Raw genomic sequence first — 22541 nt, 5'->3', positions numbered from 1 at the left:
TGTTTTGGTGAGACAGCGTGCTGTGGAGAATCCTCACCACCAGGTGACCTCACCACCAGGTGACCTCACCTCACCACCAGGTGACCTCACCACCAGGTGAAGAATCTGTGTCACATCGTTTAATGTGCTCACCACTACGTTGGTAAGACAAAACACTACAGGAAAGAGACTGGTTTAATGTGCTCACCACTACGTTGGTAAGACAAAACACTACAGGAAAGAGACTAGTTTAATGTGATGTTTGGGGTGTAGTTTACACCGAGCATTAGTATCACACACCATCACCTACAGCCAGTCAGTCAGTCAACATCAGAAGATCACCTACATTTAACTTATTTAGCAGATGCTCTTATCCACAACAGATAAAGGAGGTAAGACAACTACTTATCACAATGGATGAAGGAGGTAAGACTACTTATCACAATGGATGAAGGAGGTAAGACAACTACTTATCACAATGGATGAAGGAGGTAAGACTACTTATCACAATGGATAAAGGAGGTAAGACAACTACTTATCACAATGGATAAAGGAGGTAAGACAACTACTTATCACAATGGATAAAGGAGGTAAGACAACTACTTATCACAATGGATGAAGTCAAACTGCTGATCAAAAAGCAACTATTGAAGGACATTCTTACCGTACTGGAGAAAGTCATCTCTCTTGCCATGCTTGAATAGCTGGGCCTAGAAGACAGACGGGAGACAGGAGAGACAGGAGAGAGAGGTGAGACAGGAGACAGAGGAAAGACAGGTAAAACAGGTGAGACAGGAGAGAGGGGAGAAACAGGAGAGAGAAACAGGAGAGAGGGGAGAAACAGGAGAGAGAGACAGGAGAGAGAGACAGGAGAGAGAGACAGGAGAGAGAGACAGGAGAGAGAGGAGAGACAGGAGAGACAGGACAGAGAGGAGAGAGGACAGAGAGGAGAGAGAGGGCAACAACATCAATATCGTGGATGAGATCGAAATAATACATTTTCCTTTAAAGTTGTGAAATTCCAACACCTGTTTTGTTCATAATGTTGTGGGATCACCACTAACCTCTACCTTCTGGATGTCATTACATGTAGTCTGGGATTAAATCACCACTAACCTCTACCTTCTGGATGTCATTACATGTAGTCTGGGATTAAATCACCACTAAACTCTACCTTCTGGATGTCATTACATGTAGTCTGGGATTAAATCCCCACTAACCTCTACCTTCTGGATGTCATTACATGTAGTCTGGGATTAAATCCCCACTAACCTCTACCTTCTGGATGTCATTACATGTAGTCTGGGATTAAATCCCCACTAACCTCTACCTTCTGGATGTCATTACATGTAGTCTGGGATTAAATCCCCACTAACCTCTACCTTCTGGATGTCATTACATGTAGTCTGGGATTAAATCCCCACTAACCTCTACCTTCTGGATGTCATTACATGTAGTCTGGGATTAAATCCCCACTAACCTCTACCTTCTGGATGTCATTACATGTAGTCTGGGATTAAATCACCACTAACCTCTACCTTCTGGATGTCATTACATGTAGTCTGGGATTAAATCCCCACTAACCTCTACCTTCTGGATGTCATTACATGTAGTCTGGGATTAAATCCCCACTAACCTCTACCTTCTGGATGTCATTACATGTTGCAGCGAGGACTGCCGTGTGATAAAGGTTCATTTTAACTACTCTTCTAATGCCATTCTCTCAGTCTCTTTTCTCACTCCCCATTTCTCAGCGGCTCTTTAAAGTTTTGCTGCGTGGCCAAATTCAAAAGGCAACTGTGCAAAACAAAGATCTTACTAGAGCCCGTTGAAGCCCCTCAGGGCCGTCAGAACACACAGAGCCAGTTTTAAACGCTCTGAGCGCCACATAGAGAGAGACAAGCCGGTTTCCCCTCCCAGTCATATTACAGAGCACAGAGAGAAGGAGAGACCGTTTGTAAACACGTAGCGCCAGTTTCAACGCCAATAATATTACTTTGATACACTGCTGGCTTGAGGGTTGATTAAATTAGCTTCTTAGACTGACAACACAAGAGTTGACCTGAAAACAAATGTACTAAAATACACTGTTTTATCAAGGTGGTTGGTGAAACCACAACGATAGGACATTAAGACATTAAAGACAAAGTGGAAGAGAGTGAGGGACTGGGGATTAGTGTGGGCAGGTAGGCCATAGCACCTCTATTGGTAAAGTACTGACTACCAGCAGTATATCTATAGACTACTACACTGGTAAAGTACTGACTACCAGCAGTATATCTATAGACTACTACACTGGTAAAGTACTGACCACCAGCAGTACATCTATAGACTACTACACTGGTAAAGTACTGACTACCAGCAGTACATCTATAGACTACTACACTGGTAAAGTACTGACTACCAGCAGTACATCTATAGACTACTACACTGGTAAAGTACTGACTACCAGCAGTACATCTATAGACTACTACACTGATCCCAGATCTGTTTGGGCTGTATAGCCAACCCCTGGGATCTGGAATACCAGTTCCTAAAACAGGTCTGTGACCAGGCTAGCTAATTACCACCAGAGGCATGTCTTCACGTTCCCTCCCTCAGTCGTAAAACACTGACAACAGGTGCAGCACTAAACACCTGCCAACCTGCCAAACCCACAAAGGCTATGATCACCCACAAACATGGCAGCCGTACATGTAGGCTCTTGTAAACTAGGCCTGCTCACTGCAGCACACACACTCAAGGACAGACAAACTGTGTGTGTGTCATACCAGAGACTGCAGGGCCCCGTCCAGGATTACAGTACCTCCCATGGTCTGGTCACTGGCCTGAGAGATGGTGGTCAGACTCCAGTCCAGGAAGTCTCCTAGTCGCTTCAGCTTCACATCAGGACGTGTCACAAACCTGTAAACACAGACAGTTAGATGACAACACACTAGGACCAGTCAGTAAACTGTAAACACAGACAGTTAGATGACAACACACTAGGACCAGTCAGTAAACTGTAAACATAGACAGATGACAACACACTAGGACCAGTCAGTAAACTGTAAACACAGACAGTTAGATGACAACACACTAGGACCAGTCAGTAAACTGTAAACACAGACAGATGACAACACACTAGGACCAGTCAGTAAACTGTAAACACAGACAGTTAGATGACAACACACTAGGACCAGTCAGTAAACTGTAAACACAGACAGATGACAACACACTAGGACCAGTCGGTAAACTGTAAACACAGACAGTTAGATGACAACACACTAGGACCAGTCAGTAAACTGTAAACACAGACAGTTAGATGACAACACACTAGGACCAGTCAGTAAACTGTAAACACAGACAGTTAGATGACAACACACTAGGACCAGTCAGTAAACTGTAAACACAGACAGTTAGATGACAACACACTAGGACCAGTCAGTAAACTGTAAACACAGACAGTTAGATGACAACACACTAGGACCAGTCAGTAAACTGTAAACACAGACAGTTAGATGACAACACACTAGGACCAGTCAGTAAACTGTAAACACAGACAGTTAGATGACAACACACTAGGACCAGTCAGTAAACTGTAAACACAGACAGTTAGATGACAACACACTAGGACCAGTCAGTAAACTGTAAACACAGACAGTTAGATGACAACACACTAGGACCAGTCAGTAAACTGTAAACACAGACAGTTAGATGACAACACACTAGGACCAGTCAGTAAACTGTAAACACAGACAGTTAGATGACAACACACTAGGACCAGTCAGTAAACTGTAAACACAGACAGTTAGATGACAACACACTAGGACCAGTCAGTAAACTGTAAACACAGACAGTTAGATGACAACAGGCTAGGACCAGTCAGTAAACTGTAAACACAGACAGTTAGATGACAACAGGCTAGGACCAGTCAGTAAACTGTAAACACAGACAGTTAGATGACAACACACTAGGACCAGTCAGTAAACTGTAAACACAGACAGTGAGATGACAACACACTAGGACCAGTCAGTAAACTGTAAACACAGACAGTTAGATGACAACAGGCTAGGACCAGTCAGTAAACTGTAAACACAGACAGTTAGATGACAACACACTAGGACCAGTCAGTAAACTGTAAACACAGACAGTTAGATGACAACAGGCTAGGACCAGTCAGTAAACTGTAAACACAGACAGTGAGATGACAACACACTAGGACCAGTCAGTAAACTGTAAACACAGACAGTTAGATGACAACACACTAGGACCAGTCAGTAAACTGTAAACACAGACAGATGACAACACACTAGGACCAGTCAGTAAACTGTAAACACAGACAGTTAGATGACAACACACTAGGACCAGTCAGTAAACTGTAAACACAGACAGTTAGATGACAACACACAAGGACCAGTCAGTAAACTGTAAACACAGACAGTTAGATGACAACACACTAGGACCAGTCAGTAAACTGTAAACACAGACAGTTAGATGACAACACACTAGGACCAGTCAGTAAACTGTAAACACAGACAGATGACAACACACTAGGACCAGTCAGTAAACTGTAAACACAGACAGATGACAACACACTAGGACCAGTCAGTAAACTGTAAACACAGACAGTTAGATGACAACACACTAGGACCAGTCAGTAAACTGTAAACACAGACAGATGACAACACACTAGGACCAGTCAGTAAACTGTAAACACAGACAGTTAGATGGCAACACACTAGGACCAGTCAGTAAACTGTGTGTGTGATAGGTTCATACCTAGGCCAATTCATCTTCAAGTACAAGTACGCCCTCTTCTGGATAGAACATGAAACGCATCACAAATGTTGCCTTTTTTAAACAATAAAGTTGAATACTTACTTTGATACCAACACAGATGCAGCATCCCTGGATTTATCACTGACCATCAGGTAAGACTGGAAATAACAACAGACCAACGGTTACAAACTAAATACATCATACAGGGACTGGATCTGGGAGGACACGACTGAACATTGCCCAAGGCAGGAGAGTCTGGAATTAGTTACCTTGGCGATGGCCAGGATACGGTCCATGATTGGTTCTCTGGTCTGGCTGGGGTCAGAGGTCAGGTGACCGTCAAGACGAGAGAGGTCAAAGGGTATCAGACAGGTCATGGACAGCCACAGCAGCAGCATGTAGCGGGTCTCCCAGGTCTGACACAAGGGGCAGAAAGAGAGGATTAAAGGTCAAAGGGTATCAGACAGGTCATAGACTCTGTCATATCCTCACATGGTCTCTCCTACCATTGCTACACAGACGACACACAATCTTCTCCTTTCCCCCTTCTGATAACCAGGTGGCGAATCGCATCTCTGCATGTCTGGCAGACATATCAGTGTGGATGACGGATCACCATCTCAAGCTGAACCTCGGCAAGACAGAGCTGCTCTTCCTCCCGGGGAAGGACAGCCCGTTCCATGATCTCGCCATCACGGTTGACAACTCCATTGTGTCCTCCTCCCAGAGTGCTAAGAGCCTTGGCGTGACCCTGGACAACACCCTGTCGTTCTCCGCTAACATCAAGGCGGAGACCCGATCCTGTAGGTTCATGCTATACAACATTCGCAGAGTACGACCCTGCCTTACACAGGAAGCGGCGCAGGTCCTAATCCAGGCACTTGTCATCTCCCGTCTGGATTACTGCATCTCCCTGTTGGCGGGGCTCCCTGCCTGTGCCATTAAACCCCTACAACTCATCCAGAACGCCGCAGCCCGTCTGGTGTTCAACCTTCCCAAGTTCTCTCACATCACCCCGCTCCTCCGCACACTCCACTGGCTTCCAGTTGAAGCTCACATCTGCTACGAGACCATGGTGCTTGCCTACGGAGCTGTGAGGGGAACGGCACCTCCATACCTTCAGGCTCTGATCAGTCCCTACACCCAAACAAGGGCACTGCGTTCATCCACCTCTGGCCTGCTGGCCCCCCCTACCTCTGAGGAAGCACAGTTCCCGCTCAGCCCAGTCAAAACTGTTCGCTGCTCTGGCACCCCAATGGTAGAACAAGCTCCCTCACGACGCCAGGACAGCGGAGTCAATCACCACCTTCCGGAGACACCTGAAACCCCACCTCTTTAAGGAATACCTAGGATATAGTAATCCTTCTACTAGGATATAGTAATCCTTCTAACCCCCTGTGAGAGTAGGCAACAACACATCGTGGCTGACCCTCAACACAGGGGCCCCTCAGGGGTGCATACTTCTATACCTCCTGTACTCCCTGTTCACCCACGACTGCATGGCCACGCATGACTCCAACACCATCATAACGTTTTCAGACTACACAACGGTGGTCGGCCTGAACACCGACGACAATGAAACAGACTAAAAGGGAGGAGGTCAGAGACCTGGCAGTGTGGTGCCAGAACAACAACCTCTCCCTCATCGTCAGAAAGACAAAGGAGCTGATCGTGGACTACAGGAAACGGAGGGCTGAGCACACCCCCATTCACATGGACAGAATGTAGTGGAGCGGGTCAAGAGCTCCAAGTCCCTCATGTGTCCACATCTCTAAGGATCTATCATGGTCCACACACACCAACACAGTCGTGAAGAGGGCACGACCACGCCTCTTCCCCCTCAGGAGGCTGAAAAGATTTGTCATGGGCCCTCAGACCCTCAAAGTTCTACAGCTGCACCATTGAGAGCATCTTAACTGGCTGCATCACCGCTTGTTATGGCAACTGCTTGGCATCTGACCACAAGGCACTACAGAGTGTAGTGTGAACGGCCCAGTACATCACTGGGGCCAAGCTTCCTGTCATCTAGGACCTCTATACCAGGTGGTGTCAGAGGAAGGCCCTAAAAATTGTCAAAGACTCCAGCCACACAAGTCATAGACTGTTCTCTCTACTACCTCACAGGAAGCTGTAGCGATGCACCAAGTCTGGAACCAACAGGACCCTGAACAACTTCTACCCCCAAGCCATAAGACTGGTAAATAGTTAGTTAAATAGTTAACCAATCCATAAGACTACTAAATAGTTAGTTAAATAGTTAACCAATCCATAAGACTGGTAAATAGCTAGTTAAATAGTTAACTAATAGATACCAGGACTATCTGCATTGACCTTTTTTTGACTCCTCACATACGCTGCTGCTACGGTCTGTACATTTTATTCCTAGTTATATCTACCTCCATTACCTCGTACCCCTGCACATTGACTCAGTACTGGTACTCCGTATATAAAGCCAAGTTATCGTTACTCATTGTGTATTTATTATTACGTGTTTTACTTTTCTATTGTTTCTCTCTGTATTGTTGGGAAGGACTGTAAGTAAGCAGTTCACTCTAAGTCCACACCTGTTGTTAACGAAGCATGTGACAAATAACATTTGATTTGTAACCATAACAAGATACAGACAGGGACAATACAAAAACAAACATGTCACTTCTATACATATAATACATTAAACAACTTGGAAGTAAACCGTTAAATCCCTATAGGCCTAATCTAGAAAGTAAACAGTTAAATCCCTATAGGCCTAATCTAGAAAGTAAACAGTTAAATCCCTATGGCCTAATCTAGAAAGTAAACCGTTAAATCCCTATAGGCCTAATCTAGAAAGTAAACAGTTAAATCCCTATGGCCTAATCTAGAAAGTAAACCGTTAAATCCCTATGGCCTAATCTAGAAAGTAAACAGTTAAATCCCTATAGGCCTAATCTAGAAAGTAAACAGTTAAATCCCTATAGGCCTAATCTAGAAAGTAAACAGTTAAATCCCTATAGGCCTAATCTAGAAAGTAAACCGTTAAATCCCTATAGGCCTAATCTAGAAAGTAAACCGTTAAATCCCTATAGGCCTAATCTAGAAAGTAAACCGTTAAATCCCTATAGGCCTAATCTAGAAAGTAAACAGTTAAATCCCTATAGGCCTAATCTAGAAAGTAAACAGTTAAATCCCTATAGGCCTAATCTAGAAAGTAAACAGTTAAATCCCTATAGGCCTAATCTAGAAAGTAAACAGTTAAATCCCTATGGCCTAATCTAGAAAGTAAACAGTTAAATCCCTATAGGCCTAATCTAGAAAGTAAACAGTTAAATCCCTATAGGCCTAATCTAGAAAGGTAACAACAAGAGGGTAAAAGCAATGGATACTGTGCTTATGAATGTGGAATGTAATGTTTATCAATGTATACTTTATGAAGGTACCCTTCAAGTAAAGGGTTATCCTTCCATTGAGGTCTGTAACATGAGAAATCAGGAGCTCTAACATTAGCTACTGGGCTAGGACGTGATAGACCCACCTTCCACTGACGTCTCGTAATTAAGAAATTCAGGCTCACCTCTGGGTCTTTGGGGTCCTGTCGACACAGGAGGTCCAGGACTGGCTGGACATCAGCCACCTCATGGGGGAAGAGCTGCATGAAGATCTTATACCCTCTCACCTGGCCGAGACAAAAACACCTGAGTTAGAGGAGTCTGGCTTGTCCCAACTGCACAGGCTGAGAAAGCTGAGCTAGCACCACACTTCTAACTGTAGCCTGAGGCCATAGGGTAAGACACCACTGAATCAACACACACATCAGAACGCTGGGCTTCACAAACTGAAATCGTACTATCTGTGTGATGATGTAGATGAACCCATCTGTCTGTAGTTACCTTGGAGATGATGGAGATGAATTCATCTGTCTGTAGTTACCTTGGAGATGATGTAGATGAATCCATCTGTCTGTAGTTACCTTGGAGATGATGTAGATGAATCCATCTGTCTGTAGTTACCTTGGAGATGATGTAGATGAATCCATCTGTCTGTAGTTACCTTGGAGATGATGTAGATGAATCCATCTGTCTGTAGTTACCTTGGAGATGATGTAGATGAATCCATCTGTCTGTAGTTACCTTGGAGATGATGTAGATGAATCCATCTGTCTGTAGTTACCTTGGAGATGATGTAGATGAATCCATCTGTCTGTAGTTACCTTGGAGATGATGTAGATGAATCCATCTGTCTGTAGTTACCTTGGAGATGATGTAGATGAATCCATCTGTCTGTAGTTACCTTGGAGATGATGTAGATGAATCCATCTGTCTGTAGTTACCTTGGAGATGAATCCATCTGTCTATAGTTACCTTGGAGATGATGTAGAGGAATTTGAAGCCCAGGTGTACCAGTAGAGGAGGAGACTGTTCACTCCTGATGAGCTCCAACAGTAGGTTCAACATCCACTCTGTGGTCACAGGAAAGAAACACTGTCATTATCATGCTAGCCTAACAAGCCCATGTTCCACTAAAGCAGAATAACATGTGCTGTGCTGTGTGTGTTGTGTTGTTACCCAGATGTGGATCCAGAAGATGGGGCTGCTCCTGATAACGGTCCATTATCACTGTAGAAAGAAAACAACTGCTCAACATAAAGTTGACTTTTCTTTCACTGCTTATGATTGTGGTATGTCTAAGTTATGAATGGGTTATCAAGACTGATGTCTGTAGATGGTACACGCATTTAGGCCTACAGCCCACAGACTGTTCCATGCAAGACTGGATCAAGTTGGCCACAACAACAACAACAGACTAAACATGTAGAGTATGAATCTCACCGAGGAACCTCTCTATGGCTGACTCCAGTGTCACGATGTTCTCGTGAACCACTGGTAGGCTGGAGATCAGGGCTCGAATCTCAGTGCTCTCGGTAAAACCTCCCAAGACACTGGCTTTAGCGATCACCTCGGGCTCCCCGCCGCCGCCTCCATCCTCCCCGGAATCCATGTCGGTCTGGGCCATTATACTTGCCTAGATTACCGGTACATTTCATGCACTTGGTTATATGCATGTCTACTATTCAATGTTTAAACACACGTCTACATAGTAGCTAGCAAGTGCAGCTAGCTTGCCTTGAAGTTTTGATAGCTAGATGAGAACCGTGTGACTTCTAGCATAGGCGTGTCAATGATTGGCTTCTATTCATGCTGATACTAGCCAATGATGCTAGCTAACTAGCTAGTACTGTTGGTTGGCAAGTGGCAACAGAAAGCAAACAGAATTTGAGTAATCAGTGAACACACACAGCTCATTCATTTGGTTATCGTAGGCTTATGAATGCATACCTGTACTTGTGAAAATTCTGTCCAGAAAAGGTATTATTATAACTTCAGATAATGATGATCACGCAGTGGCCGAGGTCTGTTATCTGTTGTGAAGTTTGCACGTTGCTACACCCTACAGTACGTTATGCGATTGGGGACAAAAAAGCGTTTCGTTAATGAGGGACGCGCCACACCAAAGAGGTTCACGCATCAGACATATTCAGAGGTGGAAATATTATCTCACCTCATGTATATTATGAAAATAGAAACAAAAATACACTGAGTGTCCAAACGTTAATAACACCTGCTCTTTCCATAACATAGACTGACCAGGTGAATCCAGGTGAAAGCTATGATCCCTTATTGATGTCACCTGTTATATCCACTTCAATCAGCGTAGATGAAGGAGAGGAGACAGGTATATAAAAAAAAAACGATTTTTAAGCCTTGAGACAATTGAGGCATGGATTGTGTATGTGTGCCATTCAGAGGGTGAATGGGCAAGACTAAAGATGTAAGTGCCTTTGAACGGGGTATGGTAGTAGGTACAAGGTGTGTCAAGAACTGCATCGCTGCTGGGTTTTTCACGCTCAACAGTTTCTTGTGTGTATCAAGAATGGTCCACCCCCCAAAGGACATCCAACTTGACACAACTGTGGGAATCATTTGAGTCAACATGGGCCAGGATCCCTGTGGAACACATCCGACACCTTGTAGAGTCCATGGCCTGAAGAATTGAGGCTGTTCTGAGGGCAAAAGGGGGGTGCAACTCAATATTAGTAAGGTGTTTGTAATGTTTTGTAAACTCAGTGTATAGTGCCCTTTATTAGGTTATTGTCCTTATTGAGGTATTCAAATCATAGTGTAGTGTATATTGGTCACAATACAGGAAGTAATGTACTTTATTTAGCATTGCATTCTTAGTATTAACACAGCTTTTAACAAAGCTAATTGTTACAACTCAAACAGATCATAACCTTGCTTGCTGCTATGTTTATTTAAGCAAATGGATGTGCAATACCCTATGTTTAGTCTTACACTATAGCATTAAAATCACTTCTGCTTTCAAACAGCAGTGGAATGTTAACTCCAAAAATTAGATTTCTCAAGCATTTCAAGATAAAGAGGGATATGGAATGGGTTTCGTGGAATCCCTCTTCTATACCATAGCATCATAGTTTTCTTGTTTCTTGCTTTTCGTGTTAAAAGGTTTTCAAAATAACTAATATTTTCACCCAAAAATGATTTGTTCCCTTCTGGAATGAAGACTAGGCTGTAGTGTAAGACTTTGTGAGGTCATTCAATCTGGTCAGTGTCATTGGTGTGTCTGTTTTACAGAGCATTATGGGTAGTGTAGTTGTACATCATGCTACTGTACATATATGATCAGTGATCAGTATTTGACCAGATCCTTCATGATCCTCAGTGAGGACCCTCTGTATCCTCCACCAAAGTGATTCCAGTGGTTCAGATAGTGGAAGAGTTGATACAGCTGATTCCTCTTCTCAAACCCCGGGGCCTTGGGGATCTTGTTGTGGTACCCAGAGTAGAAGGAGTCGCTGAACCCTCCGAACATCCCGGCGATGCCCAGCTCGTACTCAGCGTGGCCATAGAAGGAGGCGGGGTCGAAAATGACAGGGCCGTCGGAACACTCTGCTACGTTTCCCCCCCACAGGTCCCCGTGAAGCAGGGCGGGGAACACCTCGATGTCGGTAAATAGCTGAGGGATTTTCAGCTGAGAGGAGAGGAGATATCAGACAGAAGATCAATCCCCCATAAAGTCCTCTCGGAGGCATAGGAGTAAGGGCTTGGTTTAGGATTGGGGATAGTATAGAACCTTATGGAGCTGGTGCTGTAGTCTATGTTATTGTTTTAACAGTTCCCTGTAGTTACCTAGTTATATTGTTACCTGTAGATTGGACCATAGTTACCTGTAGTTACCTAGTTATATTGTTACCTGTAGCTTGGACCATAGTTAGCTGTAGTTACCTAGTTATATTGTTACCTGTAGTTACCTAGTTATATTGTTACCTGTAGCTGGGACCATAGTTCCCTGTAGTTGCCTAGTTATACGGGGCGGCAGGTAGCCTAGTGGTTAGAGCATTGGACTAGTAACCGAAAGGTTGCAAGATCGAATCCCTGACAAGGTAAAAATCTGTCGTTCTGCCCCTGAACAAGGCAGTAGGCCGTCATTGAAAATAACAATTTGTTCTTAACTGACTTGCCTAGTTAAATAAAGGTAAAAAAATATATATATATAAATTACCCGTAGCTGGGACCATAAGTCCCTGTAGTTACCTAGTTACCTGTATCTTGGACCATTGTTACCTGTGGCTGGGACTATAGTTCCCTGTAGTTACCTAGTTATACCTGTAGCTGGGATCATAGTTCCCTGTAGTTACCTAGTTCTATAGTCACCTGTAGCTGGGACCATAGCGCTCTGTAGTTACCTAGTTATACCTGTAGCTGGGACCATAGTTCCCTGTAGTTACCTAGTTATATAATTACCTGTATCTTGGACCACAGTTCCCTGTAGTTACCTAGTTATATAGTTACCTGTAGCTGGGACCATAGTTCCCTGTAGTTACCTAGTTATATTGTTACCTGTAGCTGGGACCATAGCTCCCTGTAGTTACCTAGTTATACCTGTAGCTGGGACCATAGTTCCCTGTAGTTACCTAGTTATATTGTTACCTGTAGCTGGGACCATAGCGCTCTGTAGTTACCTAGTTATATTGTTACCTGTAGCTGGGACCATAGTTCCCTGTAGTTACCTAGTTATATTGTTACCTGTAGCTGGGACCATAGCTCCCTGTAGTTACCTAGTTATACCTGTAGCTGGGACCATAGTTCCCTGTAGTTACCTAGTTATATTGTTACCTGTAGCTGGGACCATAGCGCTCTGTAGTTACCTAGTTATATTGTTACCTGTAGCTGGGACCATAGCGCTCTGTAGTTACCTAGTTATATTGTTACCTGTAGCTGGGACCATAGTTCCCTGTAGTTACCTAGTTATATTGTTACCTGTAGCTTGGACCATAGTTCCCTATAGTTACCTAGTTATACCTGTTGCTGGGACCATAGTCCCCTGTAGTTACCTAGCTATATAGTTACCTGTGGCTGGGACCATAGTTCCCTGTAGTTACCTAGTTATATAGTTACCTGTAGCTGGGACCATAAGTCCCTGTAGTTACCTAGTTATCCCTGTAGCTGGGACCATAGTTCCCTGTAGTTACCTAGTTACCTGTAGCTGGGACCATAGTTCCCTGGCCTCTCTGTCTCCATAAGACTTCTCCACCATGTTGAGTTGGTGCTGTAGTCTGTGCTGAGAGTAGAATGTTACCCAGTCACTCTGCCACTCATTCTCCTGATGAGAGAGAGAGAGAGACAAAGAGAGGTTAGAAAGTGGAACTCTGATAAATGACATTAAAAATAGGCAGGTTTCTCATCCAGTTGATCTTTAAATCCCATGTTGAAGGCACAGAGACGTTGGTGGTTTAACCAATAAATGACTTGGAGCTGTCACGGCTGTGATAAGGAGCGGACCAAAGCGCAGCGTTTTCGTAGTTCTACATCTTAATTTAATAGTGAAACGTGATGCAATACATAAATACTTAAACTAACCAGAAAACAACAAACCGTGACGCAGAGAAGGAAAAAACACACTACTCAAAATATAATCACCCACAAGGACAAACACCAAGTTAAATATGGCCTCCAATTAGAGGCAACGACAACCAGCTGCTTCTAATTGGAGGTCATGCCAAACAACGACCAACATAGAAATACAAAAACTAGAACTGAACATAGACATACAAAAACAGATAAACACCCCCTGTCACGCCCTGACCACTCTACCATAGAAAATAACAACTTACTATGGTCAGGACGTGACATGAGCTGTATATAGAGTGTGGAACTATCTTTATTTAGATTTATAGCATACAGTTACGTTACCACATATTCCAGTCTCGTATTCACTAGTGGTAAAGGTGGAAATCTAGTGTCTCCCAATATCAGACGATCTGTTGCATAGTAGCTCACCTGAGGGAGGTATCCACAGCATGTGGGAACCTGGAACCCAAACTGGTCAATGACAGGAACATCAGCTCCTTTTCCTGTTTACATTTAAAATGACAGAAACATCAGCTCCTTTTCCTGTGTACATTTAAATGACAGAAACATCAGCTCCTTTTCCTGTGTACATTTAAATGACTGAAACATCAGCTCCTTTTCCTGTGTACATTTAAATGACTGAAACATCAGGTCATTTTCTTGTTTACATTTAAATGGCAGGAACATCAGGTCCTTTTCCTAATTACATTTAAAATGACAGGAACATCAGCTCCTTTTTCCATTTAATAGAGTGAAGGCATGCAGTAGTCTGATGTTGTATATGTGAGAAAGCTAGACTTTTAAACTGTACAAATTGTTTTACCCCAAAATCAATCAATCAATGGACTAGGTGAGTTACCAACAGTCTGCTGATCCTTGTTCTGTCTGTCCCTTTGTCTCTGGTTGTGTAGGTGCAGATCAGCCAGACGCTCTCCCAGCTGCTTAGAGTGCCTGGGGGAATCAATCAGATTATCATTAACACACTCAATCATCACAATAAAGTAAGACATAACAATAATACTTGACTAATGCATACAGAAGAAGAAGAACAGGAAGAAGAAGATGAAGAAGAAGATAAAGAAAGAAGAAGACAATGAAAGAAGAAGATAAGTAAAGAAGAAGATGAAGAAGAAGATAAAGAAGATGAAGAAGATAAAGAAAGAAGAAGATAAAGAAAGAAGAAGAAGATAAGTAAAGAAGATAAAGAAAGAAGAAGAAGATAAGTAAAGAAGATAAAGAAAGAAGAAGAAGATAAGTAAAGAAGATAAAGAAAGAAGAAGATAAAGAAAGAAGAAGAAGATAAGTAAAGAAGAAGATAAAGAAAGAAGAAGATAAAGAAGAAGAAGATAAAGAAGAAGAAGATAAAGAAAGAAGAAGAAGAATATAAAGGAAGAAGAAGATAAAGAAAGAAGAAGAAGATAAATAAAGAAGAAGATAAAGAAAGAAGAAGAAGATAAAGAAAGAAGAAGAAGATAAAGAAAGAAGAAGAAGATAAAGAAAGAAGAAGAAGAATATAAAGGAAGAAGAAGATAAAGAAAGAAGAAGATAAAGAAAGAAGAGAAGATAAATAAAGAAGAAGAAGAATATAAAGGAAGAAGAAGAACAAGAAGGAACGAAAGGTCAAAGATGTGTATTATACAGTGTATGAGGAGATTCTCATACCTGCTAAGACCCCTCATGTCAACATGTTCCATGACGAACACAGCCCCTCCTGTATCCAGCTCTATCACCTTGACAGGCTTGGGGACCTTCACTGTGTCTGTCATGACGATGGCTTCCAAGCTAGCCAACTCCCCATCAAACATACGCTTCGCCTGGGGGACGAGGATAAGGCATGTGATGATCATCATGACATTGACCAAGGAATTATACCATACTTTTGTGATGACATGTATTGTACAGAAAAAGTGATGACACCAGTGGAGGCTGCTGGGGGGGAGGACAGCTCATAATAATGGCTGGAATGGAGTGAATGGAATGGTATCAAACGCATGGTATATCTTTTTTTTTCGATGCCATTCCATTAACTCCATTCCGGCCATTATTATGAGCCGTCCTCCCTTCAGCAGCCTCCACTGGATTACACCTACCATGGAAGTAGTCTAGCAGCCTTCAGAGAAGGCAGTTTATGACTTTTCAGAGGTCAGGATTAGGACTGCCCATCACATAAAAACATCCATCTCTGTGCACAACAACAGCGCTCTGATTTGGCCATCACATGACTGGACGGCTCTATTGTGAATCCTAATCCTTTGCTCTCAGAGTGCTGACTACTGTAATTCATTTGATAGTGTGTAGCCAAATAGCCTGCAACAAAATATTGTTTGATATTTCTGACAAATGATCCTTATTAGGCTACTATTTTACAGTGCTAATCTATTTTGAGTGACTTCATATGTCAATGTAAAGGCATGCAGTATGGAATTAGTAATGAAGTAAATGAAGAACCTGACTCTTGTGGTTGATCTTGACAAACACTCTCCCGTGGTCAGTATCAAAGCTCTGTCCCTGGCTGATACAACCTCCTCCAGAATGGCCAGTTGACTTCAGCATGGATGTTCCCAGCTCCTTCTTTAGCTGAGCTTCCATGGCTGTTCTCCAAGATGCTCTCCAAACGCTTGAAGAAGAACCTATTGTTATTGTTTGACTCCCAAACTTCTTTAGGGTTGACTCCCACTCCTGTAGCTGTCTGTTTATGTTTTGACAACTGGGTGGAAGAAGGCGTGGCTTGTTTTCGAAGGAAAGGAAGTGATTCAATGTTTTGGTTCCGGGTCCGTCGGCGATGAAATAACTAATGAAAAATTGGATTTGCAATGATTTGCTTCTTATTTGTGCAAACATAGCAACTAAAGTTGATCATATGAGCGTCGCCATGGTGTCAAAGTAAGCTGGAGAGGCTTGCTTGCTAGCTAACTAGTCTCGACAAGTTTGATACGGATCAAGTCTTTGTTGGTTTTTACGAAATGTGTTTGCTGCTCGGTGCAACCGGTGTTGGAAAAACTCTTCTCTTGAAACGTTTACAGAATATCCTTTCAAATGAACCAGCATTGAGATTGATTTAGCAAGCAAACAAGATAATAAGCGAACGTTTGCTAGCTAGCAATTATGACCATGGATGCGTCTCAATAATCAGTGGCTTCCTTTCCTCGTATCCTCTTCATCCTCTCCTTCATCTGCTTGGAATCTGATGACAGTTTTCCAATACACATCTACTATATTCTTCTTCTCACCTATCCTGTGTTTAATATCAGTGCAAATGAAGAAGATGTAGTAGAGGAGACTATTGAGACGAAGCAGCCCATGTCTCACTCCAATATGTATCTTCAGAGTACATTTCCATGCTGCAGTGTCTATTTAATCACCCTTAACAGACTATTCACAGCTCAGTGTGAGAGATGGCACAACTGATTTAGGGGAACCCCCTGTTACTCTACCTACGGTGAGTCCATTCGGTATTCACCACAGTGATTGTTGTGTCAGTCACCATTTGAGGATGTCTTGAACAGAAAAGGGATATTCTAGGCTACTATTATGTCTCCATCTGTTACAGGTGGGCACCAACCTGACAGACCTGACTCTGAAGAGAAAGAGGGTGACTGTGAGAGAGCTGGGAGGCTGTATGGGTCCTATCTGGCCCAGTTACTATACGGACTGCTCCTCTGTCATCGTGAGTCCAGAACCACATCCATATAGTGGATAAGTCTCCCCGAGTAGCGCAGCTGTCTAAGGCACTGCATCTCAGTGCAAGAGGCGTCACTACAGTCCCTGGTGCGAATCCAGGATGTATCACATCCGGCTGTGATTGGGAGTCCCATAGGGCGGTGCACAATTGGCCCAGCATCGTCTGGGTTTGGCCGGGGTAGGCCGTCATTGTAAATAAGAACTTGTTCTTAACTGACTTACCTAGTTAAATAAATGTTAAATTAAAAAAGTTGAGTTAATATATCTACTCTGAAGAAGAAGAGGGTGACTGTGAGCGAGCTGGGGTGGGTCAATACTCCTCTCTTATTGTACATAGACATTTTATCAATTAAACCTTTACGCATTCAGGTTTGTCCAGCCCTAGTCCAAGATGGCAGCAGCATCAGAACCACGTCATGACTTCTATACAGGAAGACGTTCCTCTCAATTTGGAAATAATTCCTTGTAAATGTTTAGAATAACCTCAATAATACTGTGTACACATATTCCATCAATGGTGAAGTTTAATGCAAAAATAGTCAATATTTCTATATGATCAATAAGCAAAGCTCCTCTGATCACAAATAGAGATCAACCAGAGGAATGAATAGGCTAATATCACTGCAGTACACGGTAGACCATCAGCCCAATAAACTGGGAGATCAACCAGAGGTATGAATAGGCTAATATCACTGCAGTACACGGTAGACCATCAGCCCAATAAACTGGGAGATCAACCAGAGGTATGAATAGGCTAATATCACTGCAGTACACGGTAGACCATCAGCCCAATAAACTGGGAGATCAACCAGAGGTGTGAATAGGCTAATATCACTGCAGTACACGGTAGACCATCAGCCCAATAAACTGGGAGATCAACCAGAGGTATGAATAGGCTAATATCACTGCAGTACACGGTAGACCATCAGCCCAATAAACTGGGAGATCAACCAGAGGTATGAATAGGCTAATATCACTGCAGTACACGGTAGACCATCAGCCCAATAAACTGGGAGATCAACCAGAGGTATGAATAGGCTAATATCACTGCAGTACACGGTAGACCATCAGCCCAATAAACTGGGAGATCAACCAGAGGTATGAATAGGCTAATATCACTGCAGTACACGGTAGACCATCAGCCCAATAAACTGGGAGATCAACCAGAGGTATGAATAGGCTAATATCACTGCAGTACACGGTAGACCATCAGCCCAATAAACTGGGAGATCAACCAGAGGTGTGGATAGGCTAATATCACTTCAGTACACGGTAGACCATCAGCCCACTAAACTGGGAGATCATCTGTACATTCTGCATAATTTCAGGCTTGTCGACTGCAGGCATGAAATGATTTAAAATCATATCATTATGTTTGTCCTCTATATAGTTCATGGTGGACTCTGCTAACACCACCCAGATGTCGTCGTCCTGTATCCAGCTCCTGTCTGTCCTGTCTGCTGAACCTCTCCACACAGCCTCTGTCCTGGTTATCTTCAACAAGAGGTCCTGTAGTAACACACTACACTACACTACACTACACATTCTCTGGCTAAGATCACAGTGGATTTTTGAGACTAAACATTCAGATAGAAATGTAATGAATAGATGTGACATGATCCCTTATTCTCTACATGACAGACAATCAGGTTTGTTCAGCACAATACAGTTGTATCTGAATGTTTTGCAACATTGCACCTTACTGGACAGACTCCTGGCTACGAACCAGACGTACAGTCATGTCCATAATTATTTGGACATTTAACAAGTTATCATTTTGGCTCTGTACGCCACCACAGTGGATTTGAAAGGAAACAATCTATATGAGCTGAAAGTGGAGACTTTCATCTTTAATTTGAGGGTATTTACCTCCAAATCAGGTAAACGGTGTATTTTAGTACTTTTTATATATGGGGCTCAATTTTAGGGGCTGAAAAGTAATTGGACAACGTAACAATCATCAATTCAATTGTGAGTTTTAATACTTGGTTGCAAATCCTTTGCCGTCAATGACTGCCTGAAGTCTGGAACCCATAGACATCACCAGATGCTGTGTTTCTTCCCTGGTGATGCTCTGCCAGGCCTTAACTGCAGCTGTCTTCAGTTCCTGCTCGTTCTTGGGGTGTTTTGCCTTCAGCAAGTGAAATACATTAACAATTTGATTCAGGTCAGGTGATTGAGTTGGCCATTGCAGAACATTCCACTTCTTTGCCTTACAAAATGATTGGGTTGCTTTCGCAGTATGCTTCGGGTCATTGTCCATCTGCACTGTGAAGCGCCGTTCAATGAGTTTTGAAGCGTTTGGCTGAATCTGAGCAGATAATATAGCCCTAAACCCTTCAGAATTCATCCTGCTGCTTTTGTCAGCAGTCACATCATCAATAAATACAAGGGAACCAGTTCCATTAGCAGCCATACATGTCCACACCATAACACTACCTCCACCATGATTCACAGATGAGGTGGTATGCTTCAGATCATGAGCAGTTCCTTCCCTTCTCCATACTCTTCTCTTCCCATCATTCAGGTACAAGATGATCTTTGTCTCATCTGTCCAATGGATGTTGTTCCAGAACTGGACAGGCTTTTTTACATGTTCTTTGGCAAACTCTAATCTGGTCTTCCTGTTTTTGAGGCTTACTAATGGTTTACATCTTGTGGTAAACCCTCTGTACTTACTCTGGTGAAGTCTTCTCTTGATTGTTGACTTTGACACAGATACGCCTACCTCCTGGAGGGTGTTCTTGATCTGGTCAACTGTTGTGAAGGGGTTTTTCTTCACCAGGGAAAGAATTCTTCTGTCATCCACCACAGTTGTTTTCTGTGGTCTTCCGGGCCTTTTGGTGTTCCTGAGCTCACCAGTGTGTTCTTTCTTTTTAAGAATGTACCAAATAGTTGATTTGGCAACACCTAATGTTTTGGCTATCTCTCTGATGGGTTTGTTTGGATTTCTCAGCCTAATGATGGCTTGCTTCACTGGCAGTGACAACTCTTTGGACTTCATATTGAGGGTTATCAGCAACAGATTCCAAATGCCACACTTGAAATCAACTCTAGACATTTTATCTGCTTACTTGTAAATGAACTAATGAGGGAATAACATACACCTGGCCATGGAACAGCTGAGCAGCCAATTGTCCAACTACTTTTTGGTAAACACCCTCAACTTAAAGCTGAACGTCTGCACTTTCAGCTCATATTCATTATTTAATTTCAACTCCAAAATGCTGTGGTAGACAGCTAAAATAATAACTTGGTCAATGTCCAAATATTTACAGACCTGACTGTACCTAATTCCTCCCAATATACTCCCACTTTAAATGATTTTTTCCCCACCGCGTTGCATGACTATCAACAAACCATTTCTCTCCCTCCCTGCACATTTTCTGACTGATTGTCCTCCCACTCTTCCCCTCAGGATCTCCATTGTACCATGAGTCTAGTAGAGATAAACTTTATTTGCCTCCTTTACATAAATTAAACAGTGCCTCTCCCTCGCTTTGCAAATGTCTAACCCTTTCTCCTCCCACCCTTCCTCCAGGGACCTCCCTTGTACCATGAGTCTCGTAGAGATGATGTCATTGTTCAGGATGGATGACATCATCGCCTCTGCCACCCAGCCAATCACGACCCTGGAACTGAGCGCTCGTTCCGGCCAGGGACTCCAGGAGGTGTTGGGCTGGCTGGACTCCACCCTAACTGACTGACAGAGTGATGTCATAGAAGCATCTTCCTTCCAGGAAGCAGTTACTCATTGCTGGTGCTTTCAAGACAACTGGGAACTCTGTAAAGGTCAGAAAGTCGGTGCTGTAGGAGGCCCGAGTTCCCGAGTTGGAATTTCAAGTTGGATGACCGTTCAAAAAAGAAAAATCCCAGTTGTCTTGAACGCACTAAAGTCAGAGATTTCTGAGTTCCCAGTTGCTTTGAACGCAACATAAGTGACGTCATTGTCACTGAACTTGGAATGATGTCACCACCAACTGTAAAGTGAGGGTACTGTATCTCACACGTTACACATGAATCCTGTTGGCAAGAAGATGTCCTCATCCTCATGATCTCAGCACACCAAGAATGATGCGGTCATTCACATCACGTCTTATTGAGGAGGCCTGATATTAATGCTTTTATGGCTGGAATATCATGCCTGTATTTATTGTCAGCACTCTGTATAGATACTGTATCTACCAGCAGTTGTTTTTTAAAGGCTGAGGGAGAACACTGTTATATCATTTGGTTAAAATATTTCCAAACAGGGAAATGCATAATCATGTGTGGAGTAGTGTCCATGATGTAGCCTAACTATGCTGGAGTAGTGTCCTCGATGTAGCCTAACTATGCTGGAGTAGTGTCCTTGATGTAGCCTAACTATGCTGGAGTAGTGTCCTCGATGTAGCCTAACTACTGGAGTAGTGTTCTCGATGTAGCCTAACTACACTGGAGTAGTGTCCTCGATGTAGCCTAACTATGCTGGAGTAGTGTCCTCGATGTAGCCTAACTATGCTGGAGTAGTGTCCTCGATGTAGCCTAACTATACTGGAGTAGTGTTCTCGATGTAGCCTAACTATACTGGAGTAGTGTCCTCGATGTAGCCTAACTATACTGGAGTAGTGTCCTCGATGTAGGCTAACTATACTGGAGTAGTGTTCTCGATGTAGCCTAACTATACTGGAGTAGTGTTCTCGATGTAGCCTAACTATACTGGAGTAGTGTTCTCGATGTAGCCTAACTCTACTGGAGTAGTGTTCTCGATGTAGCCTAACTATACTGGAGTAGTGTCCTTGATGTAGCATAACTATGCTGGATTCATTGATATGGGGAAATGATGGATGACAGTGGAAATACAGTAACTGTCATACAGATGTGTGGAAATACAGTAACTGTCATACAGGTGTGTGGAAATACAGTAACTGTCATACAGGTGTGTGGAAATACAGTAACTGTCATACAGGTGTGTGGAAATACAGTAACTGTCATACAGGTGTTTGGCCTCCGGGGGGCAGACAGACATTGTGTAGAAAAGTCAACCCTTTGAAGAGTGTGCTTCTCTAAGCATTCAATATGTAGAAACATTCCATTATAAAGTGTTTGATATTACAATCTAGCTCAGCCTATATATATAAATAAAACACACAGGTTGAATGGTATCAAAGCAACAAGTTAAGAAATATACTATTGATCAACATGATCATGAAATAAAAGCTGTAAAATATGAAT

General features: G+C 42.9%; 3 protein-coding genes across 4 annotated transcripts in view; 1 reads left to right on the top strand and 2 right to left on the bottom strand.

Annotated features, from left to right (window-relative positions):
* LOC106606222 (tubulin-specific chaperone D) overlaps positions 1 to 10290 on the bottom strand; it is a 137601-nt gene extending 127311 nt beyond the window's left edge. Inside the window, exons 1-9 of one of the 2 annotated variants that reach the window (XR_014392597.1) lie at positions 10053 to 10242; positions 9546 to 9738; positions 9282 to 9332; positions 9078 to 9175; positions 8291 to 8392; positions 5010 to 5156; positions 4843 to 4898; positions 2751 to 2883; positions 644 to 689 (exon numbers count right to left, since the gene is read on the bottom strand). Coding sequence is in view for 1 of the 2 variants with exons in the window: in XM_082976299.1 (XP_082832425.1) it covers positions 644 to 689; positions 2751 to 2883; positions 4843 to 4898; positions 5010 to 5156; positions 8291 to 8392; positions 9078 to 9175; positions 9282 to 9332; positions 9546 to 9729 (817 nt within the window). In the remaining variant the exon portion in view is untranslated. Of the gene's footprint in view, positions 1 to 643; positions 690 to 2750; positions 2884 to 4842; positions 4899 to 5009; positions 5157 to 8290; positions 8393 to 9077; positions 9176 to 9281; positions 9333 to 9545; positions 9739 to 10052 lie in introns of both variants that reach the window. The other variant, XM_082976299.1, reaches the window with a different exon arrangement.
* Positions 10291 to 10915: 625 nt separating this feature from the next.
* Positions 10916 to 16487, bottom strand: LOC106601911 (ketosamine-3-kinase). Its single transcript, XM_014194345.2, has 6 exons — positions 16095 to 16487; positions 15309 to 15460; positions 14506 to 14597; positions 14076 to 14149; positions 13276 to 13398; positions 10916 to 11766 (listed from the first exon to the last, which is right to left on the bottom strand). Exons 1-6 carry the CDS (start codon positions 16485 to 16487, stop codon positions 11425 to 11427), a joined length of 1176 nt encoding a protein of 391 aa, XP_014049820.1. The 3' UTR covers positions 10916 to 11424.
* Positions 16442 to 22540, top strand: LOC106601913 (ADP-ribosylation factor-like protein 16). The gene is made up of 5 exons (XM_082976316.1): positions 16442 to 16671; positions 17028 to 17085; positions 17197 to 17313; positions 18718 to 18833; positions 20869 to 22540. The coding sequence occupies exons 1-5, from the start codon at positions 16610 to 16612 to the stop codon at positions 21032 to 21034; spliced, it is 519 nt and encodes a 172-aa protein (XP_082832442.1). The 5' UTR covers positions 16442 to 16609; the 3' UTR covers positions 21035 to 22540.
* Position 22541: the final 1 nt, after the last annotated feature.

This window comes from Salmo salar, chromosome 06 (assembly GCF_965601325.2).
Source record: "Salmo salar chromosome 06, fSalSal1, whole genome shotgun sequence".
Taxonomy (NCBI): domain Eukaryota; kingdom Metazoa; phylum Chordata; class Actinopteri; order Salmoniformes; family Salmonidae; genus Salmo; species Salmo salar.
The sequence above is the reverse complement of the archived record's forward strand: the minus strand, read 5'-3'. Positions and strand labels throughout refer to the sequence as shown.

Bases quoted from the DNA above. Each gene is read 5' to 3' on its own strand.
- LOC106601911 (XM_014194345.2), bottom strand. From the start codon at position 16,487: ATGTTTGCACAAATAAGAAGCAAATCATTGCAAATCCAATTTTTCATT. The intron at 15,461-16,094 runs GTTCTTCATTTA...CTCGTCCCCCAG, and splicing joins AGATCAACCACAAGAGTCAG to GCGAAGCGTATGTTTGATGG. The intron at 14,598-15,308 runs GTATGAGAATCT...TGATTCCCCCAG, and splicing joins GACATGAGGGGTCTTAGCAG to GCACTCTAAGCAGCTGGGAG.
- LOC106601913 (XM_082976316.1), top strand. From the start codon at position 16,610: ATGTGTTTGCTGCTCGGTGCAACCGGTGTTGGAAAAACTCTTCTCTTG. The intron at 17,314-18,717 runs GTGAGTCCAGAA...TCCTCTATATAG, and splicing joins CGGACTGCTCCTCTGTCATC to TTCATGGTGGACTCTGCTAA. The intron at 18,834-20,868 runs GTCCTGTAGTAA...CCCTTCCTCCAG, and splicing joins CTGGTTATCTTCAACAAGAG to GGACCTCCCTTGTACCATGA.